General features: G+C 37.6%; 1 protein-coding gene across 1 annotated transcript in view; it reads right to left on the bottom strand.

Annotated features, from left to right (window-relative positions):
* The window catches only part of FMNL2 (formin like 2), a 1,741,163-nt gene that overhangs the window by 853,825 nt on the left and 863,554 nt on the right, over positions 1–23,784 (bottom strand). Inside the window, exon 3 of the mRNA XM_044074902.1 lies at positions 13,126–13,206. Within this exon, the coding sequence (XP_043930837.1) occupies positions 13,126–13,206 (81 nt within the window). The remainder of the gene's footprint in view (positions 1–13,125; positions 13,207–23,784) is intronic.

Raw genomic sequence — 23,784 nt, 5'->3', positions numbered from 1 at the left:
TTTATTTTTCTCACCACACATACATTTTACAATGAATATTCTCCTCTCTGGAGACATTCATCCCAACCCAGGTCCAACCACCTCTCTCTCCCACATACATCACGACACTCCCTCTTCCACTCTCACTTCACAAACTTCCAGCCACTCCCTTCCCTCAAGTCCTTGCCATTCCTCACACAAAAATCTAAGTATCTATTCACTAAATATACAAAGTCTCACTAACAAAATCATGGAACTGCACACATGGATTGCCCATACTTCCCCTCACATTCTTTCAATATCCGAAACATGGCTCAAACCATACATTACAAATAATGAAATTCTCCCAATGGTCAACATAGACTGGTCCAAACTTATAATTGACTCCCCTCAACTTTGTATAAACCTCCATGGATTTCAGCAACTAATAACATCCACCACCCACTACAGCAAAACCTCTTCCTCCAGCTCCACTCTAGACTGGATACTCACTAACTTCCCCAACCTCTACCACAGCCCAGCTACCTCTCCAGACTCCGTTAGAGATCACCTCCCCACTTCCAGTCTAAGGCACTCAAGCCAAACATTCAAACCACACCTTTACAGACACTGTGACAAACTTACTAACTTCAATTCCACTCAATTTAACTGTATTCTATCCAACATCAACTGGTCCTTCCTTAGGCATCTTCCTCTAAACAATGCAGTCAGTAAATTCAATAACATTTTTTAGACACCCTCAACTCTCTAGCCCCCTCAAAAAAAATTAGAATCAAATCTAATTATGCTCCCTGGCTTACCAAAGACACTAGAAACCTTATGCACAAAAGAGACAATGCCTGGAAAGTCTGGCTTAAGAGAAAAGAACCACCCCTACTACAAAACTACAAATATCTATATAATCTTGTCAAAAATCAAACCAATAAAGACAAAATAAATTACTACAACTCAGCCCAATTTAAGGACAAGTCCAACCCACATAAGTTCTGGTCAAGTCTAAACAAGATTCTTTCTCCTGGCCGGCCCTCCAACCCCTCCCCTACCCTAACACATCTCCTCTTGAAACTGCTACCCTCCTCAACAGGCACGTCATTGAAACTATCCAAAAACTCCCTCCCTCCAACTCTAAGTTTACTGCCATCCCCTCTCCCTCCCACCAACTTAATAACAACCTCTTCTCCTTTCAAGCTGCTTCCACTTCATATATCAAAACTCTTCTTCTGAAACTAAAACCCTGCTCTCCCTCTACTGACAACCTCCCCTTTAGCTACCTCAAACTAGCAGCTGAGTCTATAGCATATCCTATATCTATTCTCATCAACAGGTCAATCCAAGAAGCCACTGTACCTCTCATTTGGAAATCCTTTTTCACAATTCCCCTCCATAAAGGTGGAAACTCATCAGATCCATCTAACTTCCGACCCATCGCCATCCTGTCCCCTCTCTCTAAAATACTTGAGAAATGCATTAATTCACAACTTCTCAACTATCTCCTCCAGCATAACCTATTTACTCCCACTCAGCATGGTTTTCACCCTAACCATAGCACAACTACTGCTCTCCTATCATTTACTCATACTATTGCTGAAGCCCGTGACAACAACAAACTCATATCCTGTCTCTTTCTTGATCTATCCAAAGCTTTCGATACAGTATCTCACCCATTGCTGCTAACTAAACTGGCTAATCTCAACCTTTCAACTACCTCTCTATCCTGGTTCTCCAGCTATCTCTCTCACAGGCAGCAATCAGTAAAATGGCTGTCTTCCTGCTCTCCTTATATTCCAGTCCCATTTGGTGTCCCACAGGGCGCCATCTTGGGTCCCCTCCTATTTAATGTATTTAATAATGAACTACATAAATCATGTCAACAAGCCTCCCTCATCCAATACGCTGACAACTTCACTCTTATCTCCACCTCTAGCAATGTCTCTGAACTTCTCACACTAACCCAAGATATCTTTGCATCTACTGAAAAATGGCTCTCTGATAACTTACTCATTCTTAATCCTAAAAAGACTAAGCTCTTTCTCTTTCTCCCCCCAGTCCCTCTCTCACCACAAGTCCACTTTTACCATTACATCCTCCAACAACACTATCATAAAACCTGAACCCCAAACAAAGCTCCTGGGAGTCATCATTGATGATGAACTTAAGTTTAACCCTCACATACTTCACTGTATCAAAAAAACCACCAGAAACTAGGATTACTATATTACAATAAAAAGTCCCTTAATGTACATGCTAGTCTCTCCCTGGCTCAAGCCTTCCTCCTTCCCTCCCTTTTTATGCAGCCCCTATTCTAACTAACATCCAATCTACTACTATGCTCAAACTACAACAGACATACCACAAGATAGCTCAATTTGTTACAGACTATCCTTACAGGTCTCACCACTGCTTAGCTCTAAATGTCCTTCAATGGCTTGAACTCCCCCCAAAACTCCTACTACTACAAATCCAAATATTACACACTATTATATACAAACCATCTTCTTGCCCTGCTCTATCCACCCTTATATCTCACTACTCCCCTTCCAGGACCCTACGTAGCTCTAACCAGCAACTTTTAGATCCTTACCATCCAAAAAGAAATGTTGGGAAATGTCTCTATAAATGCTCTGTTGTCCAAGCCTGGGACAAACTCCCTAGACACATCCACTCCATTTCCCACTCTATATACTTTAAAAAAGAACTTAAACAGTATCTTCTCAACACTAAGACTTGCCCCTGCCATGACCCAACCTAAGTTAATAACCACTCCTATCTCCACTATATGTTAAAATGTTCCAAATGATTTCTACCTGACTTTGGATAGTTTGTTTAATAGATTAGGCACTTTGCATTCAGTGTTAAATTTCAAGCTTACTTTACTCCCTTTTGTATACTCTACCCTCTACTACACTGAAGTACAAATCTTTTAATTGTACAGGAATTTTTAATTAATATTCTTGTTTGAGATTCATGTTTATTGCATTATTTTTTGCAACCTGGAGCTTTTCTCCTTGGGTCTCCACTGAAAATGGGCCATTAGCCCAGTTGGACTAACCCGGTTAACAAATGTCAATAAAATAAAATAAAATAAATAAAACAGAAGACGGAATACAGAAACAACATAAGGCAAGTGATTAGGGGCACCATAAGATACCAAACTACATATGCCTATCAGTAGACATATTTAAAGATTTTTGGCACCCTTATCAAACAGTTGATAGTGTTCTAGACCAGGCCTATACATGAAATCCCTGGTGTAAATTTGTGTCCAATCATCCAGACTATCCTTAAAGGCAGTTTACCTGTAGTGGTTACTTTATTCCACAGTCTGGGGATAGGCTGATTTAGGAACGTGTCTCTCCAGCATGTCATATTTATTTATTTATTTTTAGAATAGATTTAGATCCCCAGTATGGCTGTTTGTAGAGCAACTAGTTTTATGAAGAAATAGGAGGTCAAATAGGTCTGGGTCTTTGAAATAATACCATCAAACATGACTCCCCTCGAACACCACTAGGTAGCAGGCCCTAGATGTGCTCTAAGGCCAAAATAAAACTGCACTGATGGGCTGCAATAATATCCCAGGATGCTTCCTGAATAGCCTTAAATGTGACCTATCAAGACCATTAGCATCGCTATTTAGCCATAGCCTCCAGAGATGCTTTGTGTCATGCGAATGGAGGACTGTAACAGTCATCAGGCCACAAAAAAGTAGTTTGCCGATGGACTCAGGGAAACTACAAACCCATATATTTGACTAGCCTCATATACAAAGACAGGGAAAGAATTATCATGGATATGATTAATAATGACATTGGAAACTTTCAAACACAGGATCCAACCCAGTTTGGCTTCATTAAGGGCAGATCATCATGCCTACTCAACTTGATGGACTTCTTTGAAAAGGTCACCAAGGCAATGGATGAAGGCAAAATGGAGCCTACTACCCACCTTGACCTGGATAAACTATTTGATACAATACCCCACTCAGACATTGTAAACAAACTCATGAAATTAGGCATAAACCCTTATATTATGGTCTGGATAGCCAGCTAGCTCTCAGATATGACCCAGAAAGTTAGTATAATGGAGACCAGCACCATAAAGAGGCCAATCATTAGCAGAATCCCTTAGGGCTCTGCACGAGGCCTGCTCCTTTTTGGCATATACGTCTCAGAAGTCAAAGCCAATGTCAAGGGCCTCTGGCTGACTAAATTTGCAGATTGCAAACTAAGGTCAGTCACAGAATCTCCCTAAGACACTAACTTTCTACAGAAGAACTAATACAGATAAATGATTGGTGCCAAAGCCATGGCTTAAAAACAATGCCAAGTAATGCATAATAGTACCCTTTGGGAAGTAAGATACCCTAGGACACTACCTCACTGATAACACACCCCTAAGAGTGTACCCATCAGACATGGATTTGGGGATGTATATACTAACCTGGCTTTTGATAAAGATGTGTCTAAGGTGGTAAGGAAATTACTCTATGTCACAAAACTAATAATTAAGGGCATAACATCTAGGTCAATGAAGGCCATTGTTCCTCTGTACTTGGCCTTTATGAGATCCATCATTGAGTACAGCACCCCCTTTGGTATGTACCTGACCTGGCAAATGCAGCAACTGGAATGTCCACAGAGGTTCCTCACAAAAATAATACAGGGTGTAAACAGTATGATCTATGCAGATTGCCTGAAAGCATTATATCTGTATTCAGTTTCATACAGAATGTTGAAAGGCGATCTATTCCTGGCATACAGGGCATCCTTGGATCCCACTCTGGTGGACCTTTTACACATTCATAAAACCAATAGCATCAGATCTAGTCCATCTATGGACTTGAACCTTGCTTGTGACATAAATATAACATGTTGGAGGGACAGGAGTGTGTCTCAGTCAATGTCCCCTCTCTGTAACACGTTTTCCATCCATGTGAAGCAGAGTTCTTTCCTAACCCTATTCAAGCATAACCTAGACCAGTGGATGGAAACTGGAAATTCACCCCTGGTCTGGTACCTATACCTCTAATGGTCAGTGGCAACCTGTAAATCATACCCTATATTACATGTGCCCCTTAAAATAACCTGTGAGGCACAAAAACTAGTGGATGCATTTGAGATGCAAAGCTAAGCTTATAAAAGCCCCAGCAGTCATTAGTCTAGTATACACCTATGAACCTATGTCTCAAAAAGCAAGACACAGGTCACCTTGGAGCAACTAGTAGGCCATAGAATATAAGGAACGTCATGCTAATCTATTGGGTTAGATGAAGAATTTAAGGTCTTTAATTTTCTTGAAATCTTTGGTGCCTTTCCAATTGAACAATAAATTTGAAATTCAACATTTCAAAGAGAGCACTGTATTTTGTCATGGGTCCGATAAGAGAACAGTGGTAGAATGAATTCTTTGGATCTTGAGGATATTCCTTTGGAAATTAATTGGGCTAGACAGAAGGATTTCATTATTACTGTGGAACATGATGAATAAATGACAGTGAGCACCCAGATGTCACATGACAACAACTGTCTGAGGAGGACTACCATTTACAATGTCTGATGTGGGAGACTTTTGAAGTAAAATAGTACTGCACATTTTTTGCATTTATCTTGAGTCTGTTTTTGGTGCCCCAAGTATATATTCCAATTCTTGCTGCTGCTGTTTAGTATAAGTGGATGAGTGGACAACAGTACCCGGCTTGCAGTTATCACTAAATTGATCACCCATCCCATTGAAATATTATTTCTGGCCTTTGACAGGGGTTCTAAGACTTGCTCCAATGTGATTCCAGGGGAAACTAAGTTTTTAGGCTTAGTGTGCATGTGTGTATGTGTGTGTGTATGGGGGGATCGGTGGGTAGCAATGTAGGTAGGTGAGGTAGTTAGCACTAACCTTTTCTACTAATATGCTGCTTATATCCTTGAAATCAAAATGCATGACATTATGGATGAGGTCAGTGCAATTCCGGACAGTGTCCACTAACCTTAAGCTCATACTCTTCTTTACATTTTTTAATAGTGCTCTTAAGTTCCTTGCTACCATGTTTCAGTGTGGTCTTGGGGTTGGTAGATGGGTGTTCTTAACAATTTTTCATTACTTTCCTTCTTTTGTTATGCAGTTTATTAATATGGGGGTTCCACCAAAAGGTTTATTCCTGAATTTACCACTATATTTAGGGATAACAGGTAGTGCCTTTTCAATGCAGCTATTTATGCACAGGTAAAAGTTGCAGATGGATGTGGCAGTTCTCCCAGCTGGGTTCTATTTCAGGTGGATTGGCAGAGAATTTGCCTATGTCTTCTAAAAACTGCAGCAGGTTTATCCCGCAGAAGTCCCTAAAGATAGTTTCTTTTGATGGTGAGAGTGATACCGCTAAGCCTGGCTGTGCAGATGACTGACTTGTGGTCAGATTTAACCAAGGACGATGGGATGTCCGGTAGAGAATGGGCAGGATCTAGGTTGGTAAGGCCCAGGATGAAAATATTAGAGCCACTAGTGGATAAGATTTATTATTTGCCCCAGTACATTGGTATTAACAAAGTCCAGGAAATGCTGACCATATCTATTTTTACAGATGGAAATGTCTCAATCAATGATTAGGAATTGAAGTCCCCTACCAAGAAGATATTTTGTTTGACATTTATCCCCTCAATGGTGATAAGGTAATTTTCATAATCTTTTGGGAACACTTGATGGGGATCTACAGTTAGTATTTATTTTGCTTTATTTGCTTATAAGAGTAGTGCATTGATCAGAACTAAGACCATATACCAGCGGGCTGGCACATGCATTTAAACTCTTCATAGGAAAGGGATATGGCTGTACAAATCAGTATATACAGTATTTTCATTATTTAATGAGTGTCCCCAAAAGAAAAGAGACTTACCGTCACTGACCATCTATATAACAAGAGAAACTCATATCTTAGGTGTTTGTAACAGAAAGAGGACTCATATGGAGCGGAGGAAGAGATTTTCCTCACTTTCCTGCATGTCTAATACTAGGCCCGTGTTTCATGAGGAAGAGAAACTGAAATTGAGATGACAGGTGAAAGTGTTGCTGCAGGATATATGTTGATAAGGTAGGTACAAATGAGGCATGTGCAAGCTGGGAAGGCTGCAAATGTAGAGATGATGCCAAATGCTGCATTCTGGTACCCTTCTTAGTACTTGTTCTTGCTACATGCAGCAATGTGCTATCATGCATGCAAAGGCAAAATTCCATCATTTGAAGAAGTTGTTCAAATCAACTCATAAGAAAAGTACAGCTAAGAGAGTGAAAAGCACCCAACAAGAGCCCTTCTACAGGGAATCCTCATTTGACATTGGTAAGCATTGGGTTTTGCCACACTAAGGAGGTATATGACCAAAGGACAGATCTCCTTGGAGGCCAGACCTAAGACTGTCATGCCTACCATGGAGGGGAACATGTCCTAAGAGAATTTAACCATCTCTAGTAGTACTCCCTAAGGAAAGATTCTGGAGACACTGTCTATTTTAACTTCAGTGCATGCTAGGATCTCCACCAGTGTTCTTAACCAGATCTTTCACAAATCACTGTCTAGTGCAGAAGTACCAGAGGATTAAAACAAAAGTAACTGGTGTACCACTGAACAAGAAGAGGTGAGGGAAAATCCAAGGAACTACAGGCTTGTTGGCTTAACAGGAGTAGCAGAGAAAGTAATAGACATGATCCTGAGGGGGAGGCTGGTAATGTTTCTGGAGGACACCATCAGTTTTATGACTGGTTACAAATGATCTTGACAGGATAGTAACAGTAGATTATATCTACCTGGAATTCATAAAGGCCTTTGACCCTATCCCTTACAGAAGGATGACAGCAAAACTGGAGGGGTGGAGTAGGCTCAAGACTGAGAAACTGGACAGTTGCATGGCTGAATGGTAGTTTTGTTGAGAGGGATGATGTCAGGAATGGAATGTGAATTGTGGAGTAGTACAGGTGTTCATCTTGTGTCCAGTACTCTTCAGTGAACTTATTTAAAAAATACCCGATGGAACAGCAAACAGGCCCAACCTCTTTGCTGATGACACAAAGACAGGTGCAGCAGTGGAGGATGTGGGACATGGCTTAAGGACACTGGAGGTGATGGTAATAGCTGGACTGGACCACCTGAAATAGTGTGAAAGGGTAGTGGCAACAACAACCAAAATGCTGGGGTGTATCCTCAAAGGGATAGCCTTCAGAAGCAGAGGTCATTCTTCCACTTTTCAAGATGCAAGTCAGACCATACCTTGAGTACGACATGCAGTTCCCAAGGTCATACAGGGAATGGGGCATTAAGCAGCTGGAAGGAGTTCAGAGGAAAGCCACCAGAATGATCCATGGAATGGAAAGGACATTATAATGCTTTTATGACCTGATACCAGAATAGTTTTAGATGTGGATGTGTTATTAAAGAATGTGATATTCTAGCTGAAATGTTTTATAAAAGATGGTATCCAGATTAATTTGTGAGGAATATTAAGGATGAGGTTTTAGCTAAGGGGAGGAGTGTTTTTTATGTGCCACTTATTGATTCCAACAGGAATCTTAATACTGACCATTTAAACTTGGGAAGTTTAAGTAACAGTTTTGGTAGCAATAAAAAAGTTTTTATCACTACATTTTCTATGGATAGTGAGATCAATTTGAATTTCCTGTTTAAGAACTGGGAACCTTTTACGAGTGACAGAGCACTGTTGGATAAACTGGGTGACAAACTCTGTATTACTTATAAGAAAGCTAAACTGCTTAAGAAATATTTAGAGAAAAGTAATACTTCAAGATTTGTGAATAATACATATATGACTAATAGGGGTATCTTTAAGTGTGGGTGATGCTCCAGTGTTCTTATATAGTGATAAAGAACAATTTTAAGTTAGAAATGTAACTTTTAAATTAAAAGGAAGATATTCTTGCAATTCCAGGATGGTAGTCTATCTAGCTCAATGCAGACTGTGTCCAGCACTTTATGTTGGTAAAACTTCCAGAAGGTTATGTGAGTGTATTTATAAACATTTGTTTGACATTCGTAAATGCAAATCTACTAATGCACACAGTTTTGTTTTTTTCAGTTATAGAGCAGGTTCTTACTGACTCCCGGGGTTTTACTACGGAAGAACATTTGGAGAAATGTCAGTTGGAATGCAATTGAAATTGGATGCCACTAGTTTCCTGGAGCTCAATGAATCGTGTTCCATAGATGCTGTTTTGAGATTAAAGTACTGTAATGCTTGAGCAATGTAATTGCCTTAATGACTTTACTTAATTATTTAAATTGTTTGACTGGAGTGGTTTTATCATTGGTACATTTTTTATCATGTGATTTTGATAATGGTATTTTAAATGTGATTTCACTGTGTTATTCATTGTTCTGATGAAGTTCCAGTAAGGAGAACGAAAGCAGTTAACAACTGGAATAAAGCTTTTTTCCTGATGTTTTACTGGCCATTGTAGTTTGTGTATTACAGCAAGTTTTTGTTTGGCTATTAGTTTGTGAGTTCTACTTGCTTGTGGTTCCTGGTTTTATTGTTTGTCATGTTTGTTACCTTTTGGTGGTGCAGGAGTGAATGGTGGCCTGTCTTTTGACAAGGATCATTCTAAAACTATGGATAACCTTACCCTTCTCCTTCAACAAGTGAAACAACAATTGATTCAAACTCAGAGACTTTTACATCAATTGGTTGTATGCAAGGTGAAGATATTGGTGCTACTGGTGAAAGCTTGGGGTTCCGGCTTACACAATCCACACCAATAACCAACCAGGTGGAATGTATCACGAGTTTTCCGATGTCTCATAATGGACTTAAGGATTGGAAACATAACTGGTTTGAGTTCCAGACAGAGTTACCTAATGAGCGTTTGTGTTCTTTAAAACAACAGTTAAATCAATTTGAGAAAAAGTTGTTAAACTTTAAAAAGCTTCAGTTGGAAAACAGCTATTTAACTAAATGTATTAAATTGAACAGAGTCCCTACGGGATTCTGGTTGTGGACATCCTAATGGAGTCGATAAGGGTTCTGAATTCCATCAAGAGCTCATTGATTTATTTGATAAAATGGGTTGTGAGATCATGAAGCTGATGGTCAAATATAATAATTTTACAATTGATTAGTTGTCAAATGAAATAGATGTTTTGGATTAGTCCCTTTGTAATGATTTTTTGTTTGATCAGGTTTGCTCAAACTACCGTAGTATTTTTTCCAGTGTGGATAAGACTTGTGAAGCTATTTTGCAGTGAAAGGTAGATAAACTTAAAAGGGACTGTAAAGACTACGCCATGGGTAAAGTGTACCCGGCTCCATCGGGTTTCCATGGTAATCAACAAAGCAAAGGCGGTAACCAACCAATCGAGTTAAGGGCAGATATGGAACCATCGAATTTCCAAGAGGGTGGCAATGACAGGTCTGCCCCTTTAGGTGAGATGACAGTAAGGAGATCTGAACAGTTGAGAAGCAAGTGTTACCCTTCAGCAGCATTGAATCAGGATTATACTGTGAACGAGGAAGTTTACTGGAAGCAGGGAGTCAAACCAAAAAGGAAACAGTTCAGGAAAGGATAGTGCTATGATCTAAGGGACTCAGTGAGAGTCCCTGAAAAGTGGTAAAAATTATTTTCAATGATTCCAATGACTTCAAATTATACAATTATACAATTATTCTTCCAAGGTTATTGAGACTATCTAGGGGACTCACATATGTGTCAGCTAGGTGTTCTCATACTGTGAATGCTAACTTGATTTAAAATTGTTAGTCAAAAAATTAATTTGTCCCTTTGGTTTTCTTCTGGAAATTTGGGTAATGACAACTCTATTTTGTGTAGACCAAGTAAATTCATCCCCTCTTTACATCACATGTTGCAAGTGTTCAAAAATGTGTGAAATAGATATTAGACATGCTTTGAATCAGTCAAATGCTAGAAAATTTTGGAACATGTCAGCTACAGATATGGAGTGTTTAAAAGAAATTTGTGAGAATAATCATGTTAGTTATGAAACTGGATAAGGGGGGTGGGTTGATCATCATGAATAAGGAAGAATAAAATTGGGATGTATGAATGCCATGTAAATGCAGGACCCATACAAGGAACTGTCCCAAAATGAAGTGAAAATTGCTGTTCCAAAATTGATTTAGAGTTAGAAGATTTGTTACTAATTGTTAACAGTGAATTTGAATATATGTTGAATGACACGCCGGTGATTGCAGGTATCTTCGGTATCCCTAAAATACATATAAGTCTTGACACCCTCCCCCTTTACACACATAGTGGACATGAGTAGGTCTAAATGCGATTTGCCTGTGTTACTCATTGTTCTGAACCAGTACGGGGAATGAAAATGGTTAACCATTGGAATAAAGTTTTTTCCTGATGTTTTATTGGCGATTGTAGTTCGTGCATTACAGCAAGTTTTTGTTTGGTTATTAGTTTGTGAGTTCTACTTGCTTGTGGCTCCTGGTTTTAATGAAGTACATACAAGACAAATGATCAGATATATAAAATAACTACTTTAAGTGATCTGAGTGGATATGAAGTTTTGCAGACAGAAAAAAAGAAAAGGAAAAGGGGGTGGGTGGGGATGCTTTAATATAGAAGTTTAAATATTTACCCTAAATAGAAACTAATGAAGACAAATGTAAACGGAAGGACTTCACCTGTACCTTTGAAACAGTTGTATTTATTTTCGTTGACTAAATAGATATGAAAGGACTTTCTGAAGTGTTTCAGATTGCCTCATGTCTTCAGGCATCGAGTTCCTGCTTACTGGAGCAATTTTGGAGAAGGATCTTTCTTTGGTAGTAAGAGTATACGGTGGCCATTGTTGTAGGGATTCTCAAGTTCACAAGGGGTATGAATGCAGTTTTGCTAATCAATTTATTAAGGAGAGGAGGGCGTTATTTTGCACATAGTATTTTGAAGGTGAGAGTTTCAAGGAGGAGAGTAACCCTACCAGCATCTGGTAACCATTTGCCTTTGCTTATTTTAAGACAGTGATACTCATTTTTGTTTGAATGGTGAATACAATGTTGTACGTGATTTTCAGCAGATTGCAGCAGATTATAGTTTTATGTAGAGGAGAGGGTGGGGCGGTGATGTACAGATCATATTCTAATCTGAAATTAGTAAATTAATGGCTATGGATTGTCTACCTTTGCTATTAAGAAAATTATTTAGTTACTTCAGTCCTCAACGATTTGACAGAAAACCAGACATTTTATGAGAACAGACCAAAAAATATAACTCAAAAATCTGAACTTTCTATAAAATTCTGAAGAATTGAGAGGTGTGTTTTGGAGTCATAAATAAATTAATGAAATGAGGACCATTACTTAACTACTGAAGGGATCATAAAGACCCTCTTCTCTTTTTTGGTTTCCAAACAGCATGATAGGGAGTAACATGTTAATTTTTATGTGCGCACCACAAAAGTATAGCAGAAAGATTCCCTCATTTCACTTAATGTAACATGACACATTCTGTGCACATACCTTTATTTTCAGTACAGTTAATAACATTATTCTTCTCACTACATTAACTATTGTCTGTCTGTTGTGAAGTGGCAATAATGTGGTGATGGACAGACAAACTCTCTTTAAGTAGACAGCAATAAAATATTTCCATGAGACTACTATTGCTACAGTTGTGATCAAATTTATTTATACCATTTACTTACTTGTCATTGTAACAGTAAATCATAATTTAATTTATTAAAATCTGTATGCTACAAAAAAGGGAAGCCTTTCAGAGACACAGATGCAGGAAGATTCCAAAGGAACTGGCAGGAATTTCAGAATATATACATTCCCATAATGCAGCTACATGGAGGGTTCTGCTGTTCATGGGCCATGCCCGCTTAGGAGATACCCCTACTGTCAAAGGAGGGGGGGTGCAGAGACAAAGCTAGCTGCCTACCAATATGCAAAACTCTGAGTAACCACATGGTGGTTCATGTTCAAATTAACACCCCTGTAAAAATAAGTTTTAGTGGTTACTGACCTTTACTTTGCAGGAAATGTGATGCTGTAAAGTCTCCAATAAAAGCTGTACTCAGACATCAACAAAGGATACTGTACTTCTGCTAAGGAAGTTTAGTTCAGAATATAAACATTTCACAAAACTGGACAATACTTTCTAAATAAAGCGACCACTTACTTTCCTGGTTACTGCAGGATCAAGATAACCCTTCAGTTTCATGATATATGTGTGTGGGGGATTCTTTACTTGAAACCTTTCCTGTAAGGAAATAAAAAAAAAAAGTAAACATCAAAGGCATGCATAGAACAAAACACAATTCCTTGCAGTGTGAAATCAATGCTTGGTTAAGAACTGTACACTTTTCAAGAGCAAAAGCAAAGCATAATCAATATACATTTCCTTAACATGATATCAAACGCTGATGTCAGATGACGCTATGATGTGGAACATGCTAAGGTAAGGGACTACTAAGGGTAATCACTTCGATATGGCTTCTCTTAAAGTTAGTAAACAAAGTAAGTTTTACTTATAGGAGTTTTCTTTTCTTTTTTTTTTTTTGTAGTTTCCTGCTGGCAGACTCTGATACTGTCCCTTCATATCCATAAGTAACATCTGACTTCCACATTTCCTATAACATTTATAAGTAGCTTCTGATTTAGCATTCTGAACTTAAGCCAGAAGTACCAGGTAGGCATAATTTATTTTATTTTGAATTTGTTAACCAGGTACAACACTGATCCCACTGGACCCATTTCAGTCCCAGTCCAGCATAAACACAATGGATATAAGACATTATTTACAGACATAATGTCAAAATGCAATATATACGTATACTATATTCAAAGTGAATATCATAGTTGGCTTGAGGTTATAAAGGCAATAGATAAATGACATTATATATAGCGTGACTGAAAAAACACAATATATACATGCGTTAAATATAGAGTGGCATCAGAGCTGGCATGTTGAAAGAACCACAATCAAAAATAGAGTCAGAACACGGTACATAAACAGAAAAAGGTAATGAAAATGTTAAGTTATATGACCACAGACATAGCAGATGAATTTTCCTAGCGTCTTGAAATGTGCTATTATTTGTGAATGGAAAAAGGGGTAAGAGGAATTATCTTTAAGAAAAGAAAGGAAAGATTCCCACAGTTTGGGACCAAGGAATAAGGTTTGAAGAAGGGACATGAGTGTTTAGGATGTCTAAGGTTTTATGTCATTGCATCGCAGAATAGTGTGGAAGCTAGTGGACAGAAAGGTGTCACTCTTGATAAGTTTAAACAGTTGAGAGACAAGTAGAAAGTCAGCATGTTATTTCACAAGTAGCCAGTAAGCTTTTTCAATGGTTTTGCAGTGATGTATATTTCATGAGGAGGGAGTAATGTCTCTGCAAATGGCATTTGAGATGGACTGAGTGGTGGATATATTTCTTTCAGAAGCTGCAGCAATTAGAGGGACATAATATTCTAGCTGAGATAGTAAGATACCTTTGTGACATTTCTACATGGTCTGGATAGAAAAGGGGAGATCCTATTAGTCCAACATAGGGGAGAGTTGATTTTTTAACATGTGTAGTCCAGGTGGAGTTACCACTTTAGGAGGGGAGTTCAGCTAGATCCCTAGGTATTTGAATGAAGTGACATTTTCAGCAGTGGTTATACGATTGAGGATTTTTAGAGGCCTGGAGATAGAAGCGACCTTTTACCTAGTGCCAAAAAGTATATTTTTTTATTTTAGAAGGGTTTAGCAGCAATTGTTTATAATTGATCCATTGAATAGAGGCATGAAAGTCAGCCCAAAGTTTGATTTCAAGAGAATTGGAGCAGACTAGGACCATGTCATCAATACAAAGCAGGAGAGGAAGATGGGTAAGATGGGGTAACTCAAAAGGAAGTTAATGTAAATAGAAAAAAAAGGAGAGGGTCAATGCCAGAATAGATCCTTTGGGGCACTTTTCTGCATAACACCAGATGTAGCGGTTAAAGAAATGAAATTCACTGAGAAATGATGATTTTTTAACCAGGGCAGTGTGTCCACTAATGTCTACTTCAGTGAGATGGTCTAGGAGTACTGAATGACTGACAAAATCAAAGGCTCTGTTGAAGTCAATAAAACTCCTCCAGTAACTAGCTCCAGTAACTAGACATTTGTCCATCCAAGAAGAATGCTGTCGCTGAGTGTGCATATAGCTGTGGATGTATGAGACCAGACCAAAAGCCGTGCTGCTTTTGAGATGGAACATGGTACTGGTTAATTCACTGAGTGAGTTGCAAACAAAGTAATTTTCCAGAATCTTTCCTAAGATAGGTAGAACAGAAATGGGTTGAAAGTCTGATGGATTGGAGGAAATTGGTTTCTAAGGGAGTGGTTTTACAATGGCATTTTACCCAATATTAGGAATTACGTTAACTGTAATACACAGGTCGTAGACATGTTTCCAGTGATAAATAAACCGGCGATGAAGGATTAACTGAGAAGTGAAGGTTAGAGAGGTAGTTTTTGACCAGGGCAGTATGTCATCTCTAAATCCTGTTTCAGTAAGTTGGTCTGGGAGACTTGAGTGATTAGTAAGATGCAAGGCACAAATTAGGTCTAAAAAAATTGTTCCTGTAATTAGGCCTTTGTCCATCCCACGCATAATGTTGTCAGTGAAAGCCCAGATAGCCATGGCTGTACTGTGACCAGACCCAAAGGCATACTGCTTTGCAGAGAGAGACAGTGGCATATTTTTATTGTATTGAGTGAGTTACAAACAAAGTAATTTTTCCAGAATCTTTCCTAAGGTAGGAAGAATAGAAATATACTGAAAGTCTGACAGACTGTAGGGAATTGGTTTCTTAGGGAGAGGTTTTACAATGGCATTCATACAGACAATATGCATAATATAAAGTATGAGACACAGGTTGTAGATGTATTTCAGTGAGGTTCTGCTGTTGTCTCTACAGTGATAAAGAAGCCATAGGTGAACGATAATGCCATGTCTATGTGTTTGGTATTAATTCTGGTTATGTGTGATAAGAATGAAGACCTTTATGGGAGTCTATATTTTCATAGGTATTGAATATACTAATGGCTGTGTCTTTTCATATGAAATATACATCACTTCTGGCATAGACATCATGTACTTAGCAGACCCAAAAGTCCTTATCTTTAAAAGGGGATTTGGATATAGTTCCCTGGAAAAATGTGTAAAAATATAAATGAAAAGGTGTGGTTTTGGGACCTCTCTAACATGCCAAAAGTAATGTGTTTTACTATTACAGAGAACTTTAATTCTATTTAATTTTAGCAGAGTGTCAGCACCAGTGTCTGCAACTTAAGTGGATCAAAGTCTGGTGCATGTTGTATCACCATTTATTACTAGATGGGTTAGGGGCATGCTCCCCAGGAAAACGTTTTAAAATGTTGAAGTTAAACAATACATGTTGGTGCATTTTAACATAACAGAGGTGAAATGGCTTTACCTTTTCACAATATTTAACCCGATAAGATACTTAACTTATCAATTTCTGTCACTACTAATGACATAGCTGTTCATATAATCAGTATCTTCTTCTTCTCCTTTCGGCTTTTCCTGATCAGGGGTCGCCACAGCGGATCACCTTGTCCACTCATGATTGGCAGTGGAGTTATATAGTGTCGAGTTGCCAGCCCGGCACCCAACCTTCCACAGAAGGCACACACACACGCACTCATGCCTAGGGCCAATTTAGAATGTCCAATCCACCTACAGTATGTCTTTGGGATGTGGGAGGAAACCGGAGCACCCAGAGGAAACCCACGCGACCAAGGGAAGGACATGCAGACTCTGCACAGAAGGCACCCCAGCCGAGGATCGAACCGGAGAACCTCTTGCTATGAGGCAGCAATGCTAACCGTTGTACCACCGTGGCCGTCCCTGCTCATATAATCAGTATATGGCCTTAAAACAGACTTCCCTGGCATTTTCTGGGGCCATACTTTCCATTAAAAAAATCTTAATATGAGGTAAAACTGTATCCTTTGCCAGGCGTGGCCATCATTCAGGAAGCGTGCAGGGCATGGTGTTATACTGGTCACTAAGCAATGCCCACTAGTGCAGGATTATGTATGCATGAATGTAAACAATTACAGCCTTCTATTTTCTTCCATCTACATTGTTGCAATCAGTTTTGCAGTGCATCTGCATTGTTGCTATCAGTTTTGCAGTGCATCTACATTGTTGCTATTAGTTTTGCAGTGCATCTACACTGTTGCTATCAGTTTTTCAGTGCATCTACATTGTTGCTATCAGTTTTGCAGTGCTGTGTGATAGTGATATTACTACTTTTTTAGAGTAAGACTATCACACTTTTTCCAGACAATGAAAGTTACATAGTGATTTCTTGTACATTTGTTTAGCTGCAAATTTACAGTGAATAACGTAGTAACACAGCAGGGTGTCACTAATAGCACATTTCTTTCCACCTAATGTTATAATGACACTGTTTTAGACACAAAACAAAGGCAGCTAAGTAATATTTTGAAAATATTGAAAGAGATTTGACCATTGAAAGATCAGTGTTCCATGTAGGAACATAGAATCTGAATTCTCACAGTAAATTACAGATGGTACATGTGAAGAATTCCTTGTGTTTCACACTAAAAATGAAAACAATCCAGGACTGTCACTATGGCTCCCCAACATTCGGCAGCAGCGGAATAGTAGAACACTCCATCTTTAACAAGTACCGACATGCCTTTTTTCTGGGAAATAATCTATTTCTAAGTCAAGAAACAGACCTAGATTCAGACAACTGCTCCCTAACTATGAGGTCATACACTTCTCAATGCCCAGGAGTGGGACACCTTATTCTGCCATACTGGATTAGTAGATATAATGGTTTCCATTTACTTTTTAAGGTACAACCTGGTATACAGTTACAACTACAAAAGTGTTCTGGTCTTTTCTGTTTCACTATTTAGGTTACTCTCAAGTAAGAATCTCTGTTTTTTTTTTTTTTTTTTTTTTTTGCCTGAGTCAAATAGAGTTACTTTGCTACTGGAAAACTAGCTAACCCCTATAAGAACCAGGAATGAAGTTAGCGTATCACACACATATTCCTGCTTACGCATGTAGGCTACATGATTCATTTAACCCCTATCAAGTACTGCTGAACTGTGGTCATAGATCCAAGAACTGCACAGACAGAGGAGAATTTGTGTTGCTATTGCTGGAAAAAAAATCTGTCTGTGATGCATACTGGTGTTAGTGCTATATCTGAAGTCACTAAAGAGAATTTAGTGTACTTTTAAGAAATAAGCATACTGATGCAATTTCTTATTTCAAGAATCTTGATCCAGTGCAAACAAACATTCAGGCTGCCAGGCATCATCAATAACCATCAGCCTCAGCACCTGTTTTTGACTAAAACACTTGAAAAATACGTCTTATGCTATTTAAGTCTTACCAAGCAACAAGGATTCTAAAAGACAAGAATGAATTTACTTTTGACTTAATAGAAGTGTCATCCCACCTGTTGTATTACCGTTCATCTTTATTATAGTTAGTTACTAGCATTTCATCTGCCAGCTGTTACCTCCCCCCCCCATGCATTTACTGGTGGAAAAGCACCTCTATAATTAAAATCCATATTTAATAGGATAACAAATAAATCTACAAATAATATAACCCAAAAAGCTAACATAATCCACAAACTAAACATATTGTATTTTCGTTAGTTGCTAGCTGTCACCTGCATTACAAGCACCTGCTGTTCCTGTAACAAAATAGGTAAGCTGCAGAAGGGGAATGCCAAGGCAAAGTCTTGGAGTACTACCTTCAACAACTTCAGTTTTCAAACTCTAAGCAACCTTATAAAATGAATACACAGTGAGACACAATGTATGCAAAGCCTAAGGGTAAACAATGGACATTTTTATGAAAACAACTTTCATTTCCTCTCCTTCCTATAACAAGTACTCATGTAAATAATTCCCTGATACACTGTAAAACTGCTAATGTGTGTTACAACGCAGACTATTCCCCAGAGCCATTAAATCTACTTGTGCAAGAATCAGTGGTGAACAGTGATATCTTTGGAACTAATTATAGATCACCATCTTAAAAAAGCTCAGCTGATAAGCTCAAATGTTCCAAGATGGCCAATGTTTAGCAACTCTTGTGAGATGCTCTGCAGTTGTTAGAACTTTTACAGAAAAATATATTGTTAATAAATAAAGTTGAAGGTCCTGAGAACAGAGAGAGAGAGACATGTAAGAATACTTGGAGCTCCAGAAAAAAAAAAAAACAGACAGGGAATAAAACGGTCAGCATCTTCACTAAATTATCACCTTTAGTACTAAAATTTCATGAAGGGCACTTTTGGTATAGAAAGGGTACACAGATCACAGAAATCCTACACTATCAAAGCCTAAATCACCACCAAGAGCAATAATAGTAAAACTTATTTCATATGCGGACAAGGAATTGGGTCTGAAAACAGCATGATCAAATTCACCATTTAAATTTGCCTTTAGTGACATCAGGTTTGAGAATGACTATGCCCTCAAAGCACTTCAGATAGCAACAGCTTGTTGGCTTCTGTTGAAGTTACTTTAGTAAAATGTCATCCAAACTTACATATTATGCCTAGGAAGAAGGAAACTCTTTCTTGAATGGGTAACTGTAAATTTAGCCCAGAGATTCTATCTATGTCTGCTTTGGACAGGGGCAATAGTTGCAGATCGTGGAAGTAAGGGTAGAACTTGGCTAGGCTTGTAAGGGCCCTAGGGCCATTAGCCAAGTAACTTCCTATGATCCTACAGGTGCAAATATTTTTAACTCTCTAGAAGAAGGAGTTATTATTATTATTATTATTTGGACAAAGTAACAGCTTCATTCCAAGCTGTGAAAACAAAGACTAGACAAATTCATCCTTAATAGACCTTCCGAGAGTGGAATACAGAGCACTACAGTATCTAAGAACTCTTAAGTCAACATATCTTCAATTGTCAGAAAGGAGAAGAAGAAACATTAATTTGTTACATAAATGGGCGTGCCTTTGTTGAAGGTTGAACGTCGAGCTGGCACCTCAGCATTCCTGAAAATCTACTGCCAATCATTAGCGGACCGGAGTTTCTGCTGTGGTGACCCCTAACTGGGAAAAGCCGAAAGACAACAACAACAACTGAAACAGGAAAAGTAAAGATGTAAAATGTGTAAAATTTGGTTAAAAAAACAAACAAAACAAACAAAAAAAACAAAAAAAGAAACCATCTGCACCCCCCCCCCCCCAACTTATATATACCAATTCTGAGATCACCATACCTTGGAGAAAAATGAATATTTAAGTACAATCTTTCAGACATTCATTCTCCGTATTTGTCGGTGTAGTGGATCCCAACATCTCAAATGTATAGTGATTCAAAAAGTAGCTTAATTGGGTAAAATGACAGAGTCATATATTTGTTTTAACGTTAAGTTGTTTACAAGGTAAGCTACTCCATTTTCCTTTATTAAAGCATTATGTTTTATTCACTATTTATTTATTCAGGTTTATTTACAGGGGTAGTAGACTATACAAATCACAGTAGACCATTTGCAGGCACAGCCTGGGTGAAAGAATTCACAATAAATGAATGAATAAATGAATGACTAAACAAACAAATAAGACAACTAATTCAAATACATGGAGTAGTCAGATACACAGTTTAGCAGAGTTGACATTTATGGAATTTATGAGATTTACAGTGGCTTTTTTATGGTTTAAAATTGTTAATTCCGAAAATAATTTTAGTTTTTTTAGATGTTAATTTGATTAAGTCATGTGATGGTACCGTAGCTACCTCAGTACATAAAAAGATGTATCTAAGAATACTTTATTGCATATAAATAGCATGCACTCTCCTTTTATGTTCTCTAATGTATATGAAAGGGACAAATACTGAAAATGGCTTGACTAAGTACTAATGGTGAAGTAATGAAAGGACAATTAGTAACAAATTTTTGGCTCTAGGGGCTACAAATATAAAGACTTAAATACACAATACTCACAGGTTATGGAAGAAATAAATCCGAGAAGTAAACATGTCTACAGTGACACAGAGATATGACCAGCCTTAGAGAAGAATGGAGAACAAAATATTAAGTGATAGTTCAACTTCTAGATGCATTCTTACATATAAAAACATACACAATATATAAAAGAAATGATAAAATGGTATACTTTAGGAGAACTGCGCAACACTGGTTATATCGAGGAGGAACTTTGTTTTGTTTATAAAAAAGCCCCTAGTTTGAAAAATAAATGATGTTATAAAGAAGAGAGAATTAATCAAGAAGACTGGATAAAGAAGGAAAGAGAGGTACTGTTCCTTGTTACAATTGCTCTTTTTGGAAATACATAAAGAAAGGGGTTGCATATGTTTTATATATCTATTAACAAATAAGAGGCACGTTATTAATGTATCTGCTAATTGTAATACAAACAACATTGTTTACCTTGCACCATGCGTTATTTGTAAGGCATTCTATATTGGAAAGGCTAATTGTAATTCAAAAGACAGGATCTCTAATCATATGCCAGAAATTAGACAAATACAAATTAATGCTTTAATTAAGCATGCTGAATCCAAAGGAGAGGATTATGCCTTTACATTTATGGAGTTAAAAAAACATTTACACATCAATCCAAGGTTGACATGTGACTAGAACAGAAAATATTGAATATAAGTGGATAAAGGAAATTCATAGGGTCATAGGTTGGTACTAGGCTATCGGCCCTAGGGCCTATACAAGCCTAGCCATAACAATTCCCTGGCTATTTCTTCCCACACTATTTACTTCCCTGGGCCCCTAACGTGATCCCCGGGGTGAATTTCCTTTCTCCCATCCAATCGTCAAGGTTCCTTTTGAAGAGTGCTAAAGAGATAAGAGACATAAGATAAGAAATAAGACAGAGAGATAAAATATTCAAAATCCGTGTACAAATTTGTAAATGAAAAACAATAAATGAGACGTGCTGAAATTGAGGGAGGCCTGTTCCAATAGCAACACATATTAAAATGATTGCTCCAATAAGGGACAAGTTAGTAATTCACCAATCAGTTATGTTCCTGTAACTACCTCCTCCAGTAGGGCTTGATATAGAACTAATATATCAAAGGATAGTAAAGAAATAACAAACCCAATCAAATGTAAATATGTAAGACATTCAAAGACTGTGCACGAATTTGTATAAAAAAAAAACTGAGACATAATGTAGTTAAGAAAAACTCATTCCAATAGGAGCGCTTATTAACAACTTGCTCCAATAAAGGATGAATTAAAAATTCACCAATAAATTATGTACCTGTGACTACCTTCTCCAACAGTGCTTGATATAGGAGTAGGCTATCAAAAGATAGTAAAGAGATGACCGAGCCAATCAACTGCAAAACATCGGCTGGACAAAATGTGCGTGACCTCAACAAAGCAATTTAAACATATGCCAATCAAAAATACAAATACTAGTCCATATAAATGAAAGCTCACAAATAATATAAACTAAAAGCAATAGGTATTTAAATAATTGTGACATAATCCACAACAAAAAAAATCTAAAATTTTATGTCAGTAGCAGGGTCAATGCATCATATTTATTGAGCATAGCTTTGATTACCACTGTTTATAACTGTTTACACACACTATAATATAATAATATTAGTAATTGGTTACTCTGGTTACATTGTGTTGTTGAATAGGCAATTGCAGTTTCTGACTGGTCATCTCTTTTCGCTTAGTCATTCTATTGGTTAGCACGGTCTCATTGGAGACCTGTACATTCTGTTATATAGAGACTGACTATTTTTAGTTATCTTTATGAGAGGAGATTGTTTACATATGTTTTCTATATATTTTTCCAATGGTTTAAGTTATGCTTGGATATACTTATTTTTGTCTATTTGTTTCTGCTGTATACATCTATAGCATGTTTTTTTGACTGGTGTTTTTTTCTGTTTAGATTTCTTGTAGGATAGCATTTCTTGAGATTTTAATGCAGATAAGAGTTTTTTGCAATGTAATGATTGGTTAGGTTTAAGTGGTCTCTAGTAAAGGAGAATCCCTCAACACAATTCTAATCAGAGTGAGTGACATATGACATCACTCATATTGGGGAGGAATTGCATTTCACTTTTTTTACTACAACACCTCTTCTTTTTGTTTGTTATATGTTGCTTTAGGCTGACATTTTTAAAATATATATATTTTTGATGGGTATTTTTAAGTCTATGTTTCATTATTTCATCTATTTATTTTCTGTTTAGCAGAGTCTATACACATCTGTATTCTCAGAGTAGTTTTTGATTAGTTATGGTAAGCGCTCCTGTGAATTGATTGGTTATAGTGACCAGTAGCTCTATTGGGGTACTAGTCATAGGAATAAGGCTGATTGGTTACCTACTTTATTTCTCCTCATTGGAGCAGAGCTTTCTCCATGCATCTCCATTGGAACTAGTTTTTGTGTTCTTATCATGCCTTAAATAATATGTCTAGGTAGGTGTAGTTTTAAGTATGTATATTTTTATTAGAGTGAACACCATATGACTCTACTCTTAAAACCGCTGTTCGATTGCTACTTTTTTGTACATTTTTGTTTAGTTAAGCCTATGTATGTGTTACATTCTTAGTGCAATTTCTGATTTGTTATGGGATGCTATGTTGTTCATGGATTTTTTGTTATCAGAAGTCCTATTGGGGCACTAGTTGTAGGAACAAGGCTGATTGGTTATTTACTGGATCTTTCCTTATAGGAGTAGAGTTGTTGTCTATGTATTCCTATTGGAACTAGTCCATTTGGTATTATTATGCTCTGAATATTACAGTGGATA

Source organism: Protopterus annectens, chromosome 6.part0 (assembly GCF_019279795.1).
Source record: "Protopterus annectens isolate FY-2018-M chromosome 6.part0, PAN1.0, whole genome shotgun sequence".
In the NCBI taxonomy this organism is placed as follows: Eukaryota; Metazoa; Chordata; order Ceratodontiformes; family Protopteridae; genus Protopterus; species Protopterus annectens.
This window is presented reverse-complemented; position numbering and strand designations above follow the sequence as displayed.